General features: G+C 43.9%; 1 protein-coding gene across 4 annotated transcripts in view; it reads left to right on the forward strand.

The window, feature by feature from the left end:
* The first annotated feature begins 498 nt into the window (after positions 1–498).
* Positions 499–22,631, forward strand: part of rnf220a (ring finger protein 220a) — a 193,033-nt gene continuing 170,900 nt past the window's right edge. The window contains exons 1-2 of one of the 4 annotated variants that reach the window (XM_054735103.2): positions 499–895; positions 11,813–12,929. In XM_054735103.2, coding sequence (XP_054591078.1) covers positions 12,275–12,929 — 655 coding nt within the window. In that variant the 5' untranslated portion in view covers positions 499–895; positions 11,813–12,274. The remainder of the gene's footprint in view (positions 896–11,812; positions 12,930–22,631) is intronic. The other 3 variants (XM_054735069.2, XM_054735207.2, XM_054735164.2) reach the window with 3 other exon arrangements.

Raw genomic sequence — 22,631 nt, forward strand, 5'->3', positions numbered from 1 at the left:
AAGTCCACACATGGGCTCGGGAAACGCACTTCAGGCTGTTTACATGTTTGATTTGTTGTCTGTTGGACATGGACATGGACATCATGGTGTCTTGCAGATGGCGTCGTTTTGTGACTTTAGATTAAAGAAAAAAATAACATTGGCTCATTTTGGTAAAATGAACAAAACCATGTTATAATTGCAATATTTATTTGATAGCGCGTGAGGTCTTTTCCCCTCTGCGTGTCTGACAGGCACTGAGCGACCCGAGCGCTGCGCGGCAGCACTGCACCTCCCTGGACCCTGGAAACCCTCCTCCCTTCTGCACCCCTTCCCCCACTCACGCGCAGCCCAGTTCCACACACACACACACACACACACACACACACACACACACACACACACACACACACACACACACACACACACACACACACACGTTGCTTCTGAGCACCGATTCCCCCCCTCCGCCCCTCCCTCACACCACAGCCTGCCACTGTCTCAGCGATCCTGCGCTCCCTCCTCTCCGGCTTCACTGCGCCCTTTCCTCTCGCTCAACTGTCCCCTCTCCGTGCTTCAGCAGAGGGGCTGCGCGCGCGATCGTGCCACCGATACCCACTTTTTAAAAAGTGTCTGAGGAAAGTCAGCCTCTCTTCTTCTGTGCATGTGTGTGCGCGTGTGTTCCTCGCTCTCCTCTGGTTGCGCTTTGGTAAACTAACAAGGAGGTGTTAACTACTTTCCGCGTTTCCCGTTATCTCCGGTGCTGCTGCGCGTTTATGCCAGAACGGGCCAGTGCTCCTGATACTCCTTCTGCGCAGAAAGAAAGAAAAAAAGTTTTCGGTTTGTTGTGAGGATAAAAAAACAAGCCGGAAACCGAGCCGCCGTATGCACTAGACGCGGATTCCTTCACGGCGAGGTGAGTAACACTGCCTTGTTTGTTGTTGTTGGGTTTGAAGCTCACACAGTTTGTGCTTTCACGCTTTTGTGCGTCGCGCGCGCGCTGCTAACTTTCTCTCTGGGTTTGTGCGCTTTTGGTCGCTGCGAGCGGGGCTCGTCTTTACGCACGGTGAACAAACAAATAAACAAACATTTAAAACTCTAGAATAAGGAGAAATGTCACAGCACGGGGTCCTGGACACTTGGCTTTAGGCGTGCGCGCCTCACTGCCTGTGCTTTTTATATTTGTTCGTCTCTCTTTATTTACGTGACCGCGTGAGATTTCCAAAGATCCAGAAACCTGACTTGTTTGGCGCGTGCCGATGCCATTACGCATAGGTCACCAAACAATTACTCCACTTCCATTGAACTTTTTAAATGAGTGGATATAATTGAACTCAACCTACCTCCTTTTGGAAAGAAGACACAACTTTGGTGCCCTCCACTTTATTTTGGTGATTCAGTCAGAAAAAAAATAAAATAACATTCAAACTTTCTCCTCCAGCCGGTCTCACTGATCCGGACTGACCCGCATGAGCGTTAACCTGCAGGCCAGCTGCACATATGTTTAATGAAAAATTAAACTTCACTTCACAGAGGAGTATCTCAGTCTGTATTAAGTGGAAAGTTTGGAGGATTAAAGCGGATGTGGCGTTAAGAGCCATAATACCGGTCTCATTAGATTGGGTTGAGTAAAGACTCTAATGAGACGGATTTTAATGCTTCACATAACGGAGACATTTATGAAGGAGTTCTGCTTGGTTCAGGGTCTTCGTAAAAGAATACAAGTTCATTAACTATTTCCGTATTCAATTAGATGCAATTAGAGTAACTAAAATATAACAAAAAATAAAGGAAAAATAAAACCCATCACAAATTATAACACAACAATTTATTACTTTGGTTTTTTATTACTTTGTTTTCAACGTTTATGGTGAAGTAGATTATTTAAAGCGTGTCTAAGTGCGACCGTGTGAAAAACAAATTTCTTCAAGAAAAACAGACGGCTTCTAATCAACAAGCGCGTGCACGTGCATACACACTCACGCCAGGCAAGCACCTGTTAACTGGGGAGCGGCTATAATTTACATCACCACTCTAAATGAGCAGCGCACCCGCTGGAGGTCCCCGAGGGCCGCGAGCTTCACGACCGAGACAGAGAGTCCAATTCCGGACTGGGTGAAACATCAAGCTCCGCTGCCGCTGCGTGGGAATTATCCAGTATTCCACTCTGGAATTTCAGGATTCTTTAAAGTTTTACCAAGAGTCGTTTTCTTTTTTCTTTTTTTTTTTTTTTTTGTCCTTTGTTGATTTTGTGCACTCGATTTTCTTTCAACAAGAAAACTAAAACAGAGTTTTACACACATGTAAGAACAATTAATAACGAAAGTGAAAAACCATTTTTAACTTTTTCCCTCCCATTTTGATATTGTTTCCGGTGAGGCGGTGTCGGCTCACATGGACAGCACCGGACGGGCACGCGCACATCAAAGTGCACATTCAGAGGAAGAAATAATACGATTTGATGTGCGCTCGCGTGTGTGCACGCGCGTGTGTATGGGGGCAAATGTCCCCGACTTATTAGCAGTAATTTCCAAGTTGCAAAGTCCTCTCGGTGCACAACAAGCTGCGTGTATAGAAGCGCGTCTGGAGCAAAGGAGCGCCCGGGGCAGGTCACGGACCTCACGGAGCGAGATGATTGGTTTAATTAATTAAAATTAATAAAATAAAATTAAAATAAAATAAAAGATGCAGATCTAGGAATCCGGAGCTTCTCTCATTGATTTTATTGATCAGCAAGTCAACCACCTCTGACTTTTAACAAGCTGATTCTCATTTTCAAACACTTTATCGACAGATGATCAATGAAAGGAGAACAGGAGGAGGAGTCGCTAATTTATTTTCCGTGAAAAGTTGCAGATATTAAATATGATTAATAGGCATAGTCAAGTTTTTACATTTGTTTATTTTTTTTTCACCGGTTTGGAATTCACTCATTGCAATAAAATAAGCAAATAGATGAAAATGGAGATTTGATGCAAACTGAGGTTTTGTCTAAGACTTGATTACCCGAATTTGATCTGTTATTATATTCAATATTTCTTAGTTTGGGAGGTAAATAAAATACAGTCATTCTTTAACGATATTTGAAATAGCCATATTTATTTCATATTTTATAAAATGATCAAAAACATTAATTAAGTCCTCATTTAATTTATTGTCGCTGTATGACTTATTTACTGTGGTTAGTTTGCGCTCTAGATTTAAACAAAAAATAATAAAACTGGTTGAGTAAAATAACCAATAATATTTATTTATTCATTCACCAATTCATTCATTCATTCATTCATTCATTCATTCATTTATATATATTTATTTATCTAAATAATTGAATCTTGGTTTTTTATTGAACTCATTTAAGGAACAGCATCGGCGAATCGTTTCCGTTATAAAAATGAATATATCGTTTATTTCAAACTAGTAGGTCAGCATAAACGTTTGTAGTGAAAAAAAAGTCTTTTGCGACGATTTTTCGTTTAAACATCCGTCTCTGTAGGAAATAAACGTTTATAATTTTAGGCCTTAAGTTTTTATTTCTCTCCGTTCCCAACGGGATGATTTGCAGGCGCTGCGAGTAAAAAGGGAGTAAAAGAACGTGTCGATGTTGGAGGTAAAGTAGCAAAAGATGATTTATTTGTCCGCGTTTCCGGACCTATCCTCCCTCCATCTGCCCCTTTTCTCCCACTCTCACTGCAGTCAGCTGTTATTGCTCACCATTGATCTCCTCTTTTGCGCAGCGAGAAGTGAACTAAAATTAATGTCCGTTTCACGCCTCCCTCCTGGGTCGATGGCCACAAGGAGAGAAGTTTATTTCATGTTGGATTCCGAGAAGCACAAAGATTCCCTTCTAGTTTTTAATTGCCAATCGGACATGTTTACTTTGTCTTTAGTCGTGATGGAGATGATGATGAAGTTGGTGATGAGAATGAGCCACTTCTGATCACACCAACGCCACGTGGCCTTCAAGAAAAAGAGATTTTTATCTCAGCTGGAAGTGACGTGGTTACAGTTGGTTTTATTTCCCCAACTAAAAGTTTTGTCATTCCATTGAAATGATACAATATACTTGAATTCTACTTTTTAAACGAACACCTTATAAAATAAGTTAATTTTAAATAAATAATTATAGAATTATAGAAAAATAATTCATTAAAATTTAATTTTCTGCATGGAAATATCAATGCGTCATGACGCACTGATTAGCACTTAAGTCTCCTTCCCATGGCATGCACCGATGGTAAATAAACCACCAGTCGCCACTGGTTTTATAGATCCCCCCCACCCCCCCCCCACCCCCCCACCACCCCCCCCCCACACACACACACACACCCTCCCTTCACTCTATTAAATCTTATAATTATGCTAAATCCTAATTCTGTATTAAAGCCAAAACTGACTACTTTTCCAATCCCCCCACCCCAAAGACACACACGCACACAAGCACCCTTCATCCGTGCGCGTTCTTATTATGTTGTGCTAATAAGTGAAATCTGACTGTAGTGCAGAGAGGCGATGGAGTAAAATACAAGTTTTAGATAAATCTAAAAAAAAAATAATAATAATAACGCTCCGTTCTGTGCCGTGCGCGCGCTCACGTTCTCCTAACTTTATGTCATTTATTATCTTTTACTTGTGTCGTTCTCCCTCCGGTCTAATCACCATAATTAGGCGCGCGGAGCCGGATGAAATCATTTAATGGGTGGATATTGTTGGGTTGTCTCGCTTATCAAACACAGCAAAAGTTCCGCCGCGCTGGAAATTGCAGCCTGTCCTTGACGCAGATCTGCGTGTTTTCTTTCTTGTTCTTTTGCAGAGAATTTGATTGATTTGTTTAATATTCTCCTCGGATGGGAGGCTTTTATTTAGCATATTTAAATATTTTCAGTACATCCTGTTTTTTTCCCCTCATTGATAATAAAATGCAAATCAGTGAAAACATTTTCTCACCTCAGTAGCTTGTTTAAAGATCAGAAATACTTGTTTCCAGTGGGATCATCTTTACTGGACGACATTCTTCTTAACCTGAGGTTATCCCCTTCCTGCAAATACACACACACACACACACACACACACACACACACACACACACACACACACACACACACACACACACACACACACACACACACACACACACACACACACAATTATTCCTTTTATTGATGACAGGAAAGGAGAGTAGCTCTCATCCAGTCATTTTCTATTGGAGGGAGATCAGTCCGTGAGGGGATGCAGCTCTGTGTTTAATGGTTTGATTGCATTGGAGAAGGCAGACTCTGGTAATGCCGCTAGGAGGAAATATCACTTGGAGACGATATTGGCAACAAGAGAAAGTCACAGAATTAGCCTAATGGGGAGAGTTGTGTCGGATGTCAGATACTTTCCCTCTGTCTCTGTCTGTCTGTCTGTCTGTCTGTCTGTCTGTCTGTCTGTCTGTCTGTCTGTCTGTCTGTCTGTCTGTCTGTCTGTCTGTCTGTGTGTCTGTCTGTCTGTCCAACCTCATCACCACCTTTACCACCCCCCTTGCTCTACATCATATCTCTCTCAGGTTTCTTTCACCCCCCTTTATTTGTCAGGATCACACAAGCTCCCTGCTTGGAAAATAAGCTAATACACCCCTCCCTTCACTCACACACAGACACACACACACACACACTCTACACACCCCTCCCTGTTGGTGCATTTGTGCTCATCGATTGCAGACAGGCGCTATTTGTGTAGCCTGGTTATAATTTTTCTCTCTGTGGCCAGCAACTCATCCAGGCAGGAAACACGTCGCAGTCTGCAGGTTGATAGTCATATTACACACACACACACATGCACTCACACACATCTTGCCAGCTTTCTGTCATTGACCTTTGACCTCAGTGATGCGGAGAACGGATTTGATCCACGCAGGCGTTCAACAACTTTTTCTAAATGATGAAGTCTGCAGCAGAGGGATTATTACAGCAGAAATCAGCTTCTGTTTTACCTGGCAACAGCGTTTGCTTGTTAAACTGCAGCTAATAGGTGCGAACGCAGCCTGTAGTACAAACCGGCCAGCTTGCCAGCCTGCTAGATTAGTGGCTGCTGTTGTACAACTCCGCACAGCAATAAAGACTCAGAGGAGGGTGGCTCTGCCCCCCCCCCCCCCCCCCCCCAACACACACACTCACAAGATGGAAATCTCTATCACCTGTCGACTATTAAGGACATTTCACTGCAACCTGTCAGGGGTGTGTGTTGATAAAATCTGAATTTCATATTATTATGGGATAGATTTGTAGCACCCAGGACATCAAAAAGTGAGAGTTTTCACTTTTTCTTCAGAGATGAAAACAGCGCTCTGATTCCCATGTTGCACCTGACAGGTAAACGAAGAAGGAAAGTGGATCAAAAGGAACGGACGTGTCCGGTTTAGATGTGGTCATTTATGAACAACAGGATGGTTTATTTCCAGGAATTAGCCGGTCCCGCTCAGCTTGGCCACTGGTTTAATACCACCGGTCAGGGCTATCCTCCAAAGTCATTTCATTCATGATACTTGTTAATCTGCTGGGCTTTGTCTCCAAATTTTCCAAACTGTGATCTGAGAACTAAATCCTTCCATGATTTGCAAAAATGTTTAATCAGAAGAATTGGAAAAAACGGCGACACGATGGAAGAAAAGCGTTAAATAGTCTCCAACAAAATCCGTTTTCAGTGAACTGCTGTCGTCAAGCTCCTCCAATCAGTATTGATTTCAGCGCTGAACATTGCCCAAGTGTCATTATCCACCTCAAGGTAATGCAAGTGTGTGTGAGTGTGTGTTATTACATCTTATAGTAATATTTCTTTCTGCTGTTGTGTTTCTCCTGCTTAACGCAGCAGCTGTTGACTGCAGAGAATAACTCAGTTACAGATTTCATATTGGAGAGAGGAAGAAAGACGGGGAAACAATAGAGGGCAGGAATATGAGATTGGATATTTGAAAGGCACTCGGAAACAATATTGGGGTTTTAACAGCTGAAAGTAAAGACAAGGACAAACAAAGTGAGAGAGAGAGAGAGAGAGAGAGAGAGAGAGAGAGAGAGAGAGAGAGAGAGAGAGAGAGAGAGAGAGAGAGAGAGAGAGAGAGAGAGAGAGAGAGAGAGAGAGAGAGAGAGAGAGAGAGAGAGAGAGAGAGAGAGAGAGAGAGAGAGAGAGAGAGAGAGAGAGAGAGAGAGAGAGAGAGAGAGAGAGAGAGAGAGAGAGAGAGAGAGAGAGAGAGAGAGAGAGAGAGAGAGAGAGAGAGAGAGAGAGAGAGAGAGAGAGAGAGAGAGAGAGAGAGGATAGGGGGGAGGGAGGGGAGATAAATTGGAGTGATTCTTATTCACAAGGACATCTGAGCTTTGCCTCATGGCCAGACATGAATGAGTAGATTTCAATAGTATCGACTGTTGCTTTGGACATCAGCAAACACACACACACACACACACACACACACACACACACACACACACACACACACACACACACCTGTTTAGCTACAAACACTGATTGTCTGGAATACAGAGTGGAGCCGTGTTGAACACTCTTCATCCTAAAGCACATCACACTCACAGTTAGCTTTGAGTTTCTGCGTCACGGCGACAAATATTTTTGTCCGACGTCAGAGTTTTAAACAGAAGTGCCGTTTTGGATGGCTCTGATTACAAAATGACTCCTCCATGTGTTTTGCATTCAAATCAGGGGTAGATCTTTTGCCCTTTGACCCCTCACAGAGTTTTTGTTTTCATGAACTGGCTTCATGTAAAAAAAAAAGGCTGAAATATGATTTGAAAAGTCACAATTATGCTCGTAATTATAAATTTTAGAATGCTTAGATTATTTACCCTAGTAGAACTGATTCCAATTTATAAAGAAAACACACACACACACACACACACACACACACACACACACACACACACACACACACACACACGCCAGTCACAGTCGACAAGACATTTTTATAACAAAAGTTGGATGCCATTTCCATTCCTCTCCAAAACTCAGCAGACATGCTGGAAAACTCATGGTGACAAGTTTCAGCTGTTTGTTGGAACACCAAAGGCATTAGTTACACACTCAAAGCAGCGTCTCTAGAAAAATATTTACTTTGACAACAACAAAGACGCCAATGAAAGAGATGCATTTTGCTATTTGGTTCCATTTTTGGTCCAAGAAGACAAACACCCAAACATCTAAATGGTAAAATGCTTAGAATTCTCTTTAGCTGTCTTTATTCTTGTCATCAAAGGAATAAAAGCCATTCTCTGCATTCACAGAAACTCACCAAAAACGAAAAATACTCATGAGTCATTTATCAAACATGAGCCGTAAAGAAAACACCTCCATGACCATAATATCAATTATTCTAGTCAACCTCTTTCCTCCCAGCATCTTCTGATTGAAATCCTCCCCCAGAATGACGTTCAACCACATTCCTATTGACACCACAATTTTCCCCGACTGCAGCAGCAACGTCTCTCAAAGTGCAAATTCAACGTGAAAAGCCTGCCTTGCTTGTTGTATTTAATATCGCACTGACAACTGTATCATTCTTGCACACTGTAATCAAATAATGACAGCGTGGTAAATGTTCCCTCGTGACATTTTCTATTATAAAACACACACAGCCCGGTGTCAGACAGTGTGTGGGTGGTATCACTCCGTGGCAAATGGGATTGTAAGTGGCACCGGCTGACATTATGCATGTTTGCATAAGAAGTAATTGCGTTCCTATATTGATGACATGCATAGGAAGGTGTGTGTGTGTGTGTGTGTGTGTGTCATCTGGTGGTTTGATTGTTATTCTAGAAACAAGGTTAAAAAAAAGGACATCAGTCTATATTAGCAGATTTGACACTTATATTGAGGGATAAAATTGTAAATTATACATTTAAAGAGGACTTATTGAACAACCTCAGTTTGGAGAAGCGGAGATTAGTTCTGACTGAACAGAGGAATTAATGGCCAATCTGAGTAGAACCCAGGTATAAGTTGCATTAACCAACTAGTTTAAGAAATCCCACAGTAATGTAAGCAAATGTCGTCTTTCCCCATCATAAATCCCAGTTTACAGGCTCGCTCTCATGGAATTCTGCGGTCATTTGCACAGGAAGTTAGCTGTAGGGCTACTGTAGCACTTCTAGATGGAATTTGATTTTAAAAAACCGGCTTGAATAAATCTGAAATATTCTAATTCATGGCAATGTGAAAGAGGAAATTTAGTGTTTACAAAACTTAACTGGACCAGGTTGCGGGTTCGAGCTCTGCTCAGTCTGTCGCGGTTGTTGTGTCCTTGGGGAAGATGCTTCACCCTTACCTGCTGGTGGTGGTTGGAGGGACTGTTGGCAGCAGTAGCTCAGGAGGTAGAGTGGGTTGTCTGGTAATCGGAGGGTTATAGGGTCGATCCCGGCTTCTGGCAGAGAATTCTGCAGTTGTGTCCTCGGGCAATACACTGAACTCATCTTGCCTGCTGTTGGTGGACTGGTGGCGCCTGAGTTCAGCAGCTTCACCTCTCTCAGTGCGCCTTGGGACAGCTGTGGCTACAATGTAGCTCATCACAACCAGTGTGTGAATGTGTGTGAATGGGTAATTGACTGATTGGGTTGTAAAGCACCTTGGGGGGTTGTAGAACCCTAGAAGGCACTGTATAAATATAGACACTTACATTTTAATCTTGATTTGGAAAAAATGTAAAAATGCTTAAATATTCAGAAGTTTTAAAAAGAAAAATTCAAAACAAAAAGTAAACAAAGAGCCATTTAAATGCAGCGACGTGTTCTTTTGAATTTCCACGTTTGTTGGCTTCTTTCTGAAGAGTTAGGACACTTTAGTAACTTCTTGTCCCTTTTACTTTTTACTGGTTTCACCTCCACTTGCTCCTTTACTAGCTGCTTTACGTTGGTGGCCCTTCACTTCCCGCCCCGCAGCACGATGGGTGCCGATGACAAAACTGAAATACATACTTATCAGTGCATCAGTTGGCTTTTCGACACCTCAGATCCCTTTAGAAGCACGCATGATGTGGTGAACAGAGAGAGAGAGGGAGGAAGCTGACCGACGGGAAGTTTTAAACAGAGTCGTTTCATTACGGCTCATTTCCAGGACAGCTTACAGAATACAGTAAAGGGAAGAGAAAGTGGACCAGGAAGAGGGATGAGTAATGCGATTCTGTGGCATCCGTCCAGACTCGAGGTGTGTTGTTGTAAGCTGCTCTCACCACTCCTCACGAGTCCACTGTACATTTGCAGTGATGTAAAACGTCTCACATGTTCTCTCAGTTCGTATGGGTGCTTAAACCCCCCCCCACCCCCCCCCCCCCCACCCCCCCTGTGGGTGTGTAGCCTTTCGTGGGAGGTAGTGGAGCAAGCCAAAGCTGAGATCAGGTTTGGAAATTGATTTGAATGAGTGTTGCAGACAGCTGATAGCTGTGAAAGATCCCCCCCACCCCCCCACCCTTTCGTTTCCCATGGACTTTCTCCTTTGATGTCGGTTGGTAGTCAGCGCAGCTTTGAAGCTCAACCAGAGCAAGCCACGGCACTACTTGCTACTGTCGGTTTGTGTTTATCCTGTTTACACATGCACACGGGTTCACGCTTGACTTTGGGACTGGAAAACTGTCAATATCACCTCCGACACACATCATTTTATCACATTTTTGGAAATCAGGAGACACTTTATTTGTAATTAGATTGATATTTCCCTCCTCCTGTCACACCACATTCATGATAAGTGCATCTTCGCCCGCTCCAAGTTATGGAACCTTTAACAAGCCAAACACCTTTAAATTGCCCTTACGGGGATAAAAATCTCTGAAACGTTATTTTGCATTTCATCGACTTCCTCCCTGCATTCCTGTGACCGACCGTAGCCCGTTACAATCTAATCCCCACGGGGGGGGAAATCTGGTCTCTCGCCTCGGATGCTGAGGAGGGGGTCGTGAGGTCAAGTACGGCTAATTTATTCACTCAGTCAGATTTCCTCTGCCTAGTGGTTGGCAGATGGAGAGGCCTGATATGATATCGCCCATCTGAATCACCCAGGGGAGAAAGAGGTGGCGGAGGTGGGTGACGGGGGCGAGTGATGTAGGGATGAGAGGAGAGGAGATTGACGGGAGAGATGTACGAAGAAGAGGGCACAGATAGTGGAAAATTTGGGAATTAAAAGTAATAAGATGGAGAGATAAGTTAGTCTGCCCCACAAGAGTGTGGCGTGTGTTTGCCCCACTGAGTCAGCTGCTGAGCTGAACATTGAGCCACACTTATCAGATGTGTGTGTGTGTGTGTGTGGGTGGGTGAGTGTGTGTGTCTGCGTCCTTATCTTAAGACAAGTGGTTCTGGTCCAATAATATCCCGAAAGACGGTGGGAATAAGCTGCTTAGAGCAAGATCTGACATTCAGTTCAATTCAAATTCAAAAATACTTTATTAATCCCGGAGGGAAATTGATTAGTGGGAATGAGGGAGAATAGATCGTAGTACGAAGATGAGAGGAGGCGATGAGGAGGGAGAGAAAATGAAGAGGAGGACGAGATGGACAGATAAGAGATTTGGAGGACAACACGGGGACGTTTTCAGGAACGCGGGGGAATGTGAACACTTTAATGAAAGAAGAAATCATTTAAAGAAAAAACACAATTGAGGAAATAGAAACAGGTCTTTTTCTCAAAGAAACAATTAGAGTTTGAAAATTGATGATTAACGTTTAAAAGTGATGGCATAAAAGGTTGCTTCTGATTTCTTGGTACATTGTCAACTGCAACATTTAAAGGTTTATGTAAAATGAACTCGTCATGCTTTAACACGTATACGAACATGCGTCTAATGTTTGTTTTTGTGTGTCCTCAGACTCGTTGCCAGCTGAGGATGAGGAACCAGCTTTGATGACTTACAGATGTTTACCTCTCCTGGACCATCATCACCCAAGAAGACAAGCTCCATCCAGATCCCGCCGAGTGTTCGTGACTCCATTCTGACTTTGATGAACAGTTGAAGACCTCTGTTGGTACCTCCCTAACTTGAGTCATCTGAACTAAATGACACTTGTGAAAATTTCGTCGGTGGCAAATAAAAACTAAACTGTTGCTGGCAGCTCCTTTCCACTTTTCCTTCAGAGATCGCCTCTCTTTTTACAAAGGGGTCTTTTCTGAGCCCCTCACCCAGAGACCAAATCCCTCCAATCTCCATCTCAGATTCCTGCACCTTCTTAGACCCGATCCAAGAGCCTAGGGTATTGTTTTCAATCTCCCAGAGGAGGATTCGTCTCCTCCTCTCCTTAAAATTCTTCGAGCGTTCTTCGACCCTCCCGACATGGACCTCCACCGGGCAGCCTTCAAGATGGAGAGCTCCTCCTATCTGCCTAATCCTCTAGCCTCTCCGGCTCTCATGGTCTTGGCCTCCACAGCTGAAGCCTCCCGCGATGCTTCTATTCCCTGCCAGCAGCCACGTCCGTTTGGGGTGCCCGTTTCTGTTGAAAAAGATGTCCACTTGCCATTTAACAATGGCTCTTACACTTTTGCATCAATGTATCACCGCCAAGGTGCAGTCCCACCAGGATTTCCCAACAGGGACTTTCCTCCGTCCCTCCTCCACCTGCACCATCAATTTGCCCCACCTAACCTGGACTGCTCACCCATCAGCATGCTGAATCACAGTGGCGTTGGCGCCTTCAGGCCTTTTGCCTCACCTCCAGAAGATCGAGACGGGGCACCAGGTGGTTATCAGTCTGCTTTCACTCCAGCCAAGCGCCTCAAAGGCTGTCTGGATCCAGACGCTTCACCCCACCTGAGGTACTCTGATGCTGAAGGGAAAGAGTATGACTTTGGAGGAGCTCAGATCCCTCCTGGGGGCTCACCCAGCAGCGCACTGAAAGCAGTAGAAGACAGCGGGAAAAAGATTTTCGCCGTCTCAGGCCTCCTGTCCGACCGGGAGACGTCCTCCAGCCCAGAGGACCGAATTGAACGCTGTGAGTACCACTTCATTCCATTTTCTTTGTTCTTAATATCATTGTTTCACAGTGGGTTTTATTGACAGTTACATTATGAGTGGATCAATTTAAACACTGCAGAAAAACACAAGAAATTATGCAACGATTTGATTATACAACAACTGTTTAATAATTGGTGTTGACTGGTAATTGGCTGCTTTTAAATGGTAAATGGTAAATGGTAAATGGCCTGTATTTGATATAGCGCCTTCTAGAGTCCTGGAACCCCTCAAGGTGCTTTACCACACAACCAGTCATTCACCCATTCACACACACATTCACACACTGGTGGGGATGAGTTACAATGTAGCCACAGCTGCCCTGGGGCGCACTGACAGAGGCGAGGCTGCAGAGCACTGGTGCCACCGGTCCCTCCGACCACCACCAGCAGGCAGCGTGGGTTAAGTGTCTTGCCCAAGGACACAACGACAGCCACAGATTGAGCAGGGCTCGAACCTGCAACCTTCCGATTACAGGGCGAGCACTTAACTCCTGTGCCACCGTCGCTCCACGGCACCAAGCGTGCACCAAACCAACTGAAGACCAACGTAACAGTTTTTCAAAGTGATCCAATGAGCAGTTTCCATTGATTTGATCAACCATTCAGCATTTTTATGGGATCTATCTAGTTCCACCTCAGCGTTCTCCACCGTTGTGAATGACCTTCTGTTTAAAATACATCTCACTTGTGTTATCTCAGCCTAGTTTAGAAAACAATTTACATTTACCTGCCTGTGCACTTAGACGTAACCAGGGAAGTGATTTCCTGAGCGAACAATGGGGATACCCTCACACACACACACACACACACACACATGAATTGGTCACATTAGTAAGACCCTACAGGTGAAACTGGAAAAGTTTGAATATGATACAAAGTTCATTTATGTCACTAATTCAACGTAAAATGTAAAACTTATATGAGATAGACTCATTATATGCATAGCCAGATAGTTTGACCCTTTAATTGTGATAATTGTGATAATTATGACTTAGAGCTTAAGAAAACCCCAAATCAAAATCTCTGATGAAAAGGTTCAACATTCTAGACTCTAGGAAGCGTCACTCCAATCAGCTGATTAATCCAAAACACCAGCAAAGGGTTCCTGAGCCTGTAGACCACAGGTGCCAAACTCCAGTCCTCGATAGCCGCTATCCCACATGTTTTAGTGTTTTCCCTGTTCCAACACACCTGATTTCAATCAGCAGGTGAGTCACAGGCTTCTGGAGAGCTTGGTGAGCTGCTGCACAGCTGAATCAGCTGTGTTGGAACGGGCAAACAACAAAATGATTCGGGATACTGGCCCTCAAGGACTGGAGTTTGACACCCCTGCGAGATGGTCTCTCAGTCTGAGTTTATTTAATGAAATGAATCAATGTTTGCACCATATTCTAATTATTAGAGTTTGACATACATACTCATGTACTTGTAGACCGAATTCTCAGTGAAACTCCTGAAAATAAACAACTGCTTTATTAACCTTTTTTACAAGCACCAAATTCAATCTTGGCTCTAAAATTTAAAAGTTTAATTTAAAGTGTAAATGAGATCAGCACACAGTAGCTACCCCCCCAAAACACACACACACACACACACACACATGAACGGGCTTGTCTATGTTGTCTTGTCATCATCTCTCCTGGCTCTTGCTATACTTGTTTCACAAGTCCACAAGCTCCACTGGTCACATTAGCATTCACCAGTGGAAGGATGCCATTTGGCCCTCACGCACTGGAAATCTGATTAGTGTGTGAGCGTCTGTAAGTGTGTGTGTGTGTGTGTGTGTGTGTGTGTGTGTGTGTGTGTGTGTGTGTGTGTGTGTGTGTGTGTGTGTGTGTGTGTGTGTGTGTGTGTGTGTGTGTGTGTGTGTGTGTGTGTGTGTGTGTGTGTGTGTGTGTGTGTGTGTGTGTGTGATGGGTTCGGTGACTGGCCATGCTCTTTGCCATTGCCATCAGCATTCATCATAGCTCCGCACTGGCAGCCATGTTGCCAAAAGATTTACCCACACACCCAAAAGCTTGGCAGGTCCTGTTTGTGTGCACGTGTGTGTGTGTGTGTGTGTGTGTGTGAGCGTGTGTGTGCTGAAAGGAAAGTGGGAGAAAAGCTGTAAAAGCACCAAGCACAAACACTCCAGCAGAGACACAAACAGCTTTTTAGCATGAGCGCTGACATCTCCTACACTTGTCAACAAGCTGCATCAGATTTCAGAGACAAACTGGAAGATCGGTAGACAGACACGAGCGTTTAGTGTTTAATTAGGGTTTTCCATTGTGCATTTTTCATTATCTTAAATTCTTGTCCGTACTTTGACCTCTTTTCTTCTCCTTACATCGGTGAGTGTTGGCGTGAGGTAAACTTGAATACACTCATCACAGGCAGAGGTGGCTACTTGTGGGCTAAACAGAGATTGTGGGAGAAAATATGGATGAAAAAAGAGTGATACTGGGTAGGACCGGATCACAAATGAGAAACACGAACAAGAACAACATGTAAATAAATGATCAGTTAAGACTGACGATGAAGGTATTTAATGTATTTACATTTTATGTGCTTTGACATTTAATGACGCTCAGACACAAACACTCTCACAAGGTGTTACTGAGGAGAAGCTTCTGTGCCGCCTTTGGAACAGCTGAGTCTGTATCCAATTACATTAAATCTTGGTACAATCCCCCCCCCCAGCATCAGTTTCTGATGCAACTGGATGTGCAGAGGAAACCTTTACAGCAAAGAGTTATGGGTTCTCCTTCACTGGGTTTGGGAGTCCAGAGGAGCCGTAACTAACAAACAACTCTTTGGTGCAATCCCACGAGAACGGCCCTCTAGCTGCTGCACAGCCAACAAGTAGCTTCACACAACTTGGACTTACACACTGTCTACTATAATCAATACAGTCTTATAAAAACAGGCTTGAAAACAATACAAATAAAATTGTACAAACTGCTGAAAATTTGATGTGTGAAGTTTTATTTTTCCCTCACAAACCAACAGCACTCTGACATTATGAAGCAGCAGTCACATTCAGAGATAACAGAGAACTTTGAGTTGTTGTGCACATTTAAAAAAAATCTTATCTGAGGTGATATTATTTACAATCCTTGGGTTTAATTTATGGCTGACAATAAAAGTCTAACATTGTGAAATTACATGAGTTCATTGTAACAAAGTTAATTAATTCACTTTATGTAAATGAAACTGATTTTATTTTCCTGCAATTGTTCTGGTCTGGACTCTTTGTTAAAGTCTGGTTTATTATGATTTATTATCCTGATTTATTTACTATTAATAGTATTATTTGTTTTCTGGTTGCAGGTGCAATGCATCAATAATTTACGTAATATGCATTCAAAACGGACATATACAAGCACCATTCCACAGTTGTAGTAATTTCTTTGCATATTTTAAATTCTCTCAAATACTAATTGCCATTATCGAGTTAAACAACAGCGTTAAACAACTCCAAAGCCTCACAATCCCACCCTCCTTGCATGGAATTCTGTTCAGTTTGCTGCCACTTCAGGCAACTGTGGCCTTCTCAGTACTAAGCCTTCTAAAATCCCCCCTCTGCACCAGCAGGCACGTCGGCTGTTAGCTAAACCCGCTAACCTGTCAGCCGCTAAACCTGTACATAAAAGCCCCATCATGCCTTAAGAGGGCTGCACGTCTCGTGTCGTTGCATTACCGTCTACTGTATTCCCGAGATTTAAGCAGAAGAAGGGAAGAATTCAAAGCAGAGGAGGATTTTTATGAGTATTAAAAGTGAGTAAAATAGGGGATGGAATTATGGGATGCCTGGCTGCATTAATGGGCATGCTGACGACTTGTACAATCCGCCCGTACAGTATGTTTGTTTGTTTGTTGAGGGGATTTGATGGTGTTGGGTGAGGAGAGAGAGTGTGTGCGTGTGCTCATCAGCACGTTTGATCTTATTAGCGTTCTCCAGACTTTTCCCTCGCTCCACTCTTCCTGTTCTTTCATTTCCATCAACTTCTCTGCATCTCCCAATGTGACCGAGACAGCTGTAGTCTGTTTGTTTACATCCTCTTGGATCCCGTATTTGCATGTTTTTGGGATTTACACTGAACCTGACCCCCAATGCTAAACCTTCTCTTGTCTTTTCTGTTTTTTATACCTTTTTCTTTCTTCAGCTGACATCTGTTTGCAAATGAAACGATAAAATGCCGAACTTGGAGGACAAGTGCACAGTAAAGGTGAATTTTGGGCAAGTAAAGAAAGAAAACAGGAATTCTCAGAGCACAGATCAGCGAAGGAGCGTATAAGTGAGCGGATGGGGTAAAAGATAAAAGCTGGAAGGGGGAAATGGGTTGTAGGAAGAAAAGAAAGGAGTGCAGCAGAAGGGTGGTGAGATGAGCTAAAACCCAGATCCATTCTGCCTGGCTTGAATAAAATCAGACTTCAAGAGCAGATTATATCCTGGGTTACGGATCATAAATTAAACTTTAAATGAACCTTAAAAGTACTAAACTGATCGGGACTGCGCCGGTCCCAGTTTTACATGAAGCCCAGTTTCATGTGTTCACTCCGAGATGAAACAGTCTGAACGTTCAGCCGTGCGCATCGCACACAGCTGTGAAAACACACAGCGAGAGGCCTCCGTTTCATCCTCCTCTGCTCCCTTTCTTCTGTGCTTCAACAGAGCAAATGTCGTGTGTGTTGTTTCCTTCTGCTGACGATTTGGGCTCCTAAAAGAAATCACAGAGAAGAAAAATAAACCGAGCGGAAGAATTTGTTCTCACAGAAAAAGATGGATGGTTCTGATGTTGATGTGCGTCGTACAGATTTATTTATTTTTTTCTATTTTAAGAAATATTTGCACTGCTTTTCCCACAACCCCGCTTGTCCGTCAAATGTGACAGTTTTTTTTTGTTTTTATTTTTTTGATGAATAACTTTATTTTATTTATGTGACCCAATTTTTTTTTTTTTGCGGTTTCACTTATTCCTACTTTTCAAGTTGTGGCATGTGCAGAGTTAAAAACCAGTCAAGGGGACAGAAAGGCTCATCCCTCTGTCCTCCAAAAAAATCCTCCCCCTCTCCCCTCTCTCACCCCCTCCATCTTTGCCTGTCACGGTCTAGTGGCGGGGTTAAGTTAAGTAAGAGTGTTCTAATAATTAGGACTGGGACTCGCCTGCCTGCTCCCCAGTGTGTGTGTGTGTCTTCCTGTCAGTGCTTAGCCAGATGTTAAAAGGCTTGTCCCTCTCATGTTGCCTCCCTGTCAGTCTCCACAGTGTGCCACACACACAGTCGCCCCCTCCTCACACCACACACACACACACACACACACACACACACACACACACACACACACACACGAATGTTGAAGACCGTCCTGCTTGTGGTGGCTTTGTTTACCCCTGTGTGAGCGCCCTTCTGCCCTTCTGGCAGCTTCCCTCAGCTGAGGAGGGTTTGATTCCATGTCAATATCAGCCTGCATGGATCTGATCTATACCGTCCGCACCAGAACTCAATTACCATCTGGTTTATTGAACCAAGTTGTCAAAAAAATGTTAACATTTTTATTTCTTTAAAGATATTTCTCAACTTTTCTTTAGATTAAATCACCCCCCTGTAAGTGTTGTAGGGTAGCAACAGCGACGGTTGGTGTGTGTGTGCGTGTGTGTGTGTGTGTGTGTGTGTGTGTGTGTGTGTGTGTGTGTGTGTGTGTGTCTTTCGTGATGCCATCCAGATCAAGGATTAGTTTCTTCCTGTTGATCCCTTTGTCAACCCAGCAACACCAATTGGACATAGATAACTGCGTTTGAGAGGATGTCCGTGTGTGTGTGTATGTGTGTGTGTGTGTGTGTGTGGAGGGGTGAAGATGAGAGAGGATGCTCCCTGCATCTAAATGCTAAATTATTAATTCAATTTCATTGACATGCAAAAAAAAAGATATGTGTGTATTTGTTAGAAAAATATCTGAGGAAACTTTGAAAAAGAGCGTCAGATCTTCGTCTATAACTGATTACCTTTGGAGTCAACCCCACTCTAGATGGCTGTTCCAACAAATTGGGATTCATAGGTACAAAAATGACTTAATGCCTTAATAATTTTTGCAGATATGGATGTGGATGTTACATCCTAACTCATTTAATCATGCAGCAGCTTTGTTGAATATGTTCATTTGGCACAGGAGCCAAACAGCTGGAGTCAACCACGTTCAAGGGTTCTGCTCCAGCTAATTAACATGAGCACATATACGATCTGAAAATATCAGATACTTTCAATAGATTTTGCAGGATCTTGTAACATCATTTGAGGTTGCACATGTGTGTTTTCTCTCAATATTTGACCAAAACCACCATAACTTTGATTTGTTATCTTATCCTATAAGTGGGGGCGACACAAATGTCTTCAAAGAATGCTCGATCTTTCAGTTTTTCTTTTCTATCAGCTGACACACCTGCGTCATGACGTAATACTAACTTGTTCCCAAAGCCGGTTTACTCATTTGAGGATTTTTTAAAGAAATATAAAAACCAGGTAGATCACTCAAAGAGCTGGATGTCACTTTTGCTCACACACACGCACGTACACACACACACACACACACACACGCACACACACGCACGCACGCACACGCACACACGCACACACACACACACGCAAGGCTTCTTTATAACTTATCTAGTTCCGGAATTCCACTTTGTTCCCTCTGGTGATGTCAGCTCTGACCAATAAAAATCCCTCTGTGTTAAAACTCCACAGAGCCTCATACATCTACAGCACACCTGGCAACGCAACACACATTCAGCTTTTAATATGTGTACACACACACACACACACACACACACACACACACACACACACACACACACACACACACACACACACACACACACACACACACACACACACACACACACCCTGGAATGACCTCTGTATGTATGAGTTTTATATTTGTTTTCTTGGCTGAACCTGATCTAAACAACACCACGGCGCGTTAGCAGGTCAACGACCGGTGAATATGTGGTTAATAAATGCTGAAAAACCTGTCAGATCTTAAATAGGTATGTTCAGTTCAATAAAAAAAGATACTGGGGTAATTCAGGAATGTTCCTGGATCACAGAAATCCTCCAGGGTTAAGTTAGGTTGTCGTCGTCGTCGTCTTCCTCCGCTTATCCGGGTCCGGGTCACGGGGGCAGCATCCCAACTAGGGAGCTCCAGACCGTCCTCTCCCCGGCCACCTCCACCAGCTCCTCCGGCAGGACCCCAAGGCGTTCCCGGACCAGATTGGAGATGTAACCTCTCCAACGTGTCCTGGGTCGACCCGGGGGCCTCCTGCCAGCAGGACATGCCCGAAACACCTCCCCAGGGAGGTGTCCAGGAGGCATCCTGACCAGATGCCTAAACCACCTCAACTGGCTCCTTTCGATCCGGAGGAGCAGCGGTTCTACTCCAAGTCCCTCCTGAATGTCCGAGCTCCTCACCCTATCTCTAAGGCTGAGCCCGGCCACCCTACGGAGGAAACTCATTTCGGCCGCTTGTATCCGTGATCTCGTTCTTTCGGTCATTACCCAAAGCTCATGATCATAGTGAGGATTGGGACGTAGATCGACCGGTAAATCGAGAGCCTGGCTTTCCAGCTCAGCTCCCTCTTCACCACGACAGATCGGCTCAGCGTCCGCATCACTGCAGACGCCGAACCAATCCGCCTGTCGATCTCCCGATCCCTCCTACCCTCACTCGTGAACAAGACCCCGAGATACTTAAACTCCTCCACTTGAGGTAGGACCTCTCTCCCGACCCGGAGTTGGAAATCCACCCTTTCTCGGTCGAGAAGGTTAAGTTAGGTTTAGGATTAACACCCTAGTTAGGTTGTGTCTTACTAAAGAGGACTGGTATGCCTCTTGATGTATGTATGTGAACAGGTTTCTCATTCATCCATCTTCTTTCCTTATCCTTTATTTTTTCCTACTTCTCCTCCCATCTCCATTCATTCTCTCTGCATCTCCCCCCTCCCTCCCCTCGGACCCCTCCTCTTAGTGCTCCTTTCCTCTCCTCAGTAATCTAATCTGCAGCCAGTTTGTGGATGCAGTCTAGTGTGACAGCCACCCTTTCCGCTTCTCTCACTTTCACACACACACACACACACGCAAACAGCAGCAGGCCCCGTTTTCCAAAAAGCCCACCTTCTACCCCCTCCCCTTCTGTCTTGGTTACAGCCTCTTTAATATTGAATTATTCATCAAATCTGATTGGATCGTGCTGATGGCTGCCATGATGTGAGCGAATGGTTTGTGTGTTGATGTCGGGAGGGTGTGTTGTGTATTTTAGCTCGCTAGGCGCTTCCTGACATGCTGTCACTTTGGAAAACTGGATCTTTTTTTTGTACTTCTAGCTTTTTTAGAGCATTTTTTAATGTGCTTTATTGTGCGTCTGAATGATTTTCTTTATCTTTTGTGAAAAAGGCCCACATGTCACCAAGTCTTAATTCCAAAAAGTGCAGACTACTCAGGGAGATGAAGCTTAGCATCCGCTGAGGAAAAAAAATCTCTTAAGACTCTTGCAAAGGTGAACCAAATCAATACCGGGTGTTTTAGATGCATACCGGAGTGTGTAGATGTGTGTGTTAGCGCGCATCCTCCTGTGATTTGCATCAATTTTAAGGTTGTTCAGTAGAGAGGCATGAAACCTTTTTTGCCAACACCACTATGTTATTTACATCTTTCTGAATCATAAGCTTTTAAAGATTCTTGATTTAAATGATTTAAATTCCCTCCTCATCTGCAGTGAGACACTTCAGGACCAGACATGATGGCACGTGTCTGTCCCGCGACACGATCAGCTTTGTGTGACAGACTTGACTAGATGCATAAACAGTCCATGGTCACAGATTCGCCTGCACTTCAGAGAAACATTTCGCACGGATGAGTGTCGCCACGGCTTTCACACACACACACACACACACACACACACACACACACACACACACACACACACACACACACACACACGTTTAAACACCTCGCAACACTTCAGTTTGACCCCGTGATGCCTCGGCATATCCAGGAGGCATTAGAGAGAGTCCATGGGGGTGTCACAGGTCAGAGTGGATTCTTTAAGCACGGACAAAAATAGATCTGAAGTTGAATCAAAACACACACACGTTTTAGACGTTCGTCTTTCCTGTTCATCCTTCTTATTCTCCTTTCTCACCCCTCTATCCCTCCCTAAACTCTTCTCTCCCCCATCTCTGAAAGTGTGTGTGTGTGTGTGTGTGTGTGTGTGTGTGTGTGTGTGTGTGTGTGTGTGTGTGTGTGTGTGTGTGTGTGTGTGTGTGTGTGTGTGTGTGTGTGTGTGTGTGTGTGTGTGTGTGTGTGTGTGTGTGGAAACCCAGCCCACTGCTCAGCAGATGAATAATTTAGCGGTGTGTGTATCATCTGTTTACCGTGCTAATCCATCTGTCAGCAGGCACCTATTGATTCGCGCCTGCTTGGTAATTGTGCATCCGCGCCACATGCACACTCAAACCCACACACACACACACGTTACAGGACACACACACAGAACATTTGTGCTCTAATATTATGTGTGGGTTAGCTCATATTCCAGTCCTAGAGCTGTCAGCCGGCCCGTCCGACACCTCATTGTAACTGAGTGAAACTGAATTTTAGGGTCAAGGTTAATAAAATGATCCCTTATGTGCTGGAGAAGCTAG

This window comes from Nothobranchius furzeri, chromosome 11 (assembly GCF_043380555.1).
Source record: "Nothobranchius furzeri strain GRZ-AD chromosome 11, NfurGRZ-RIMD1, whole genome shotgun sequence".
NCBI classification, from domain to species: Eukaryota; Metazoa; Chordata; class Actinopteri; order Cyprinodontiformes; family Nothobranchiidae; genus Nothobranchius; species Nothobranchius furzeri.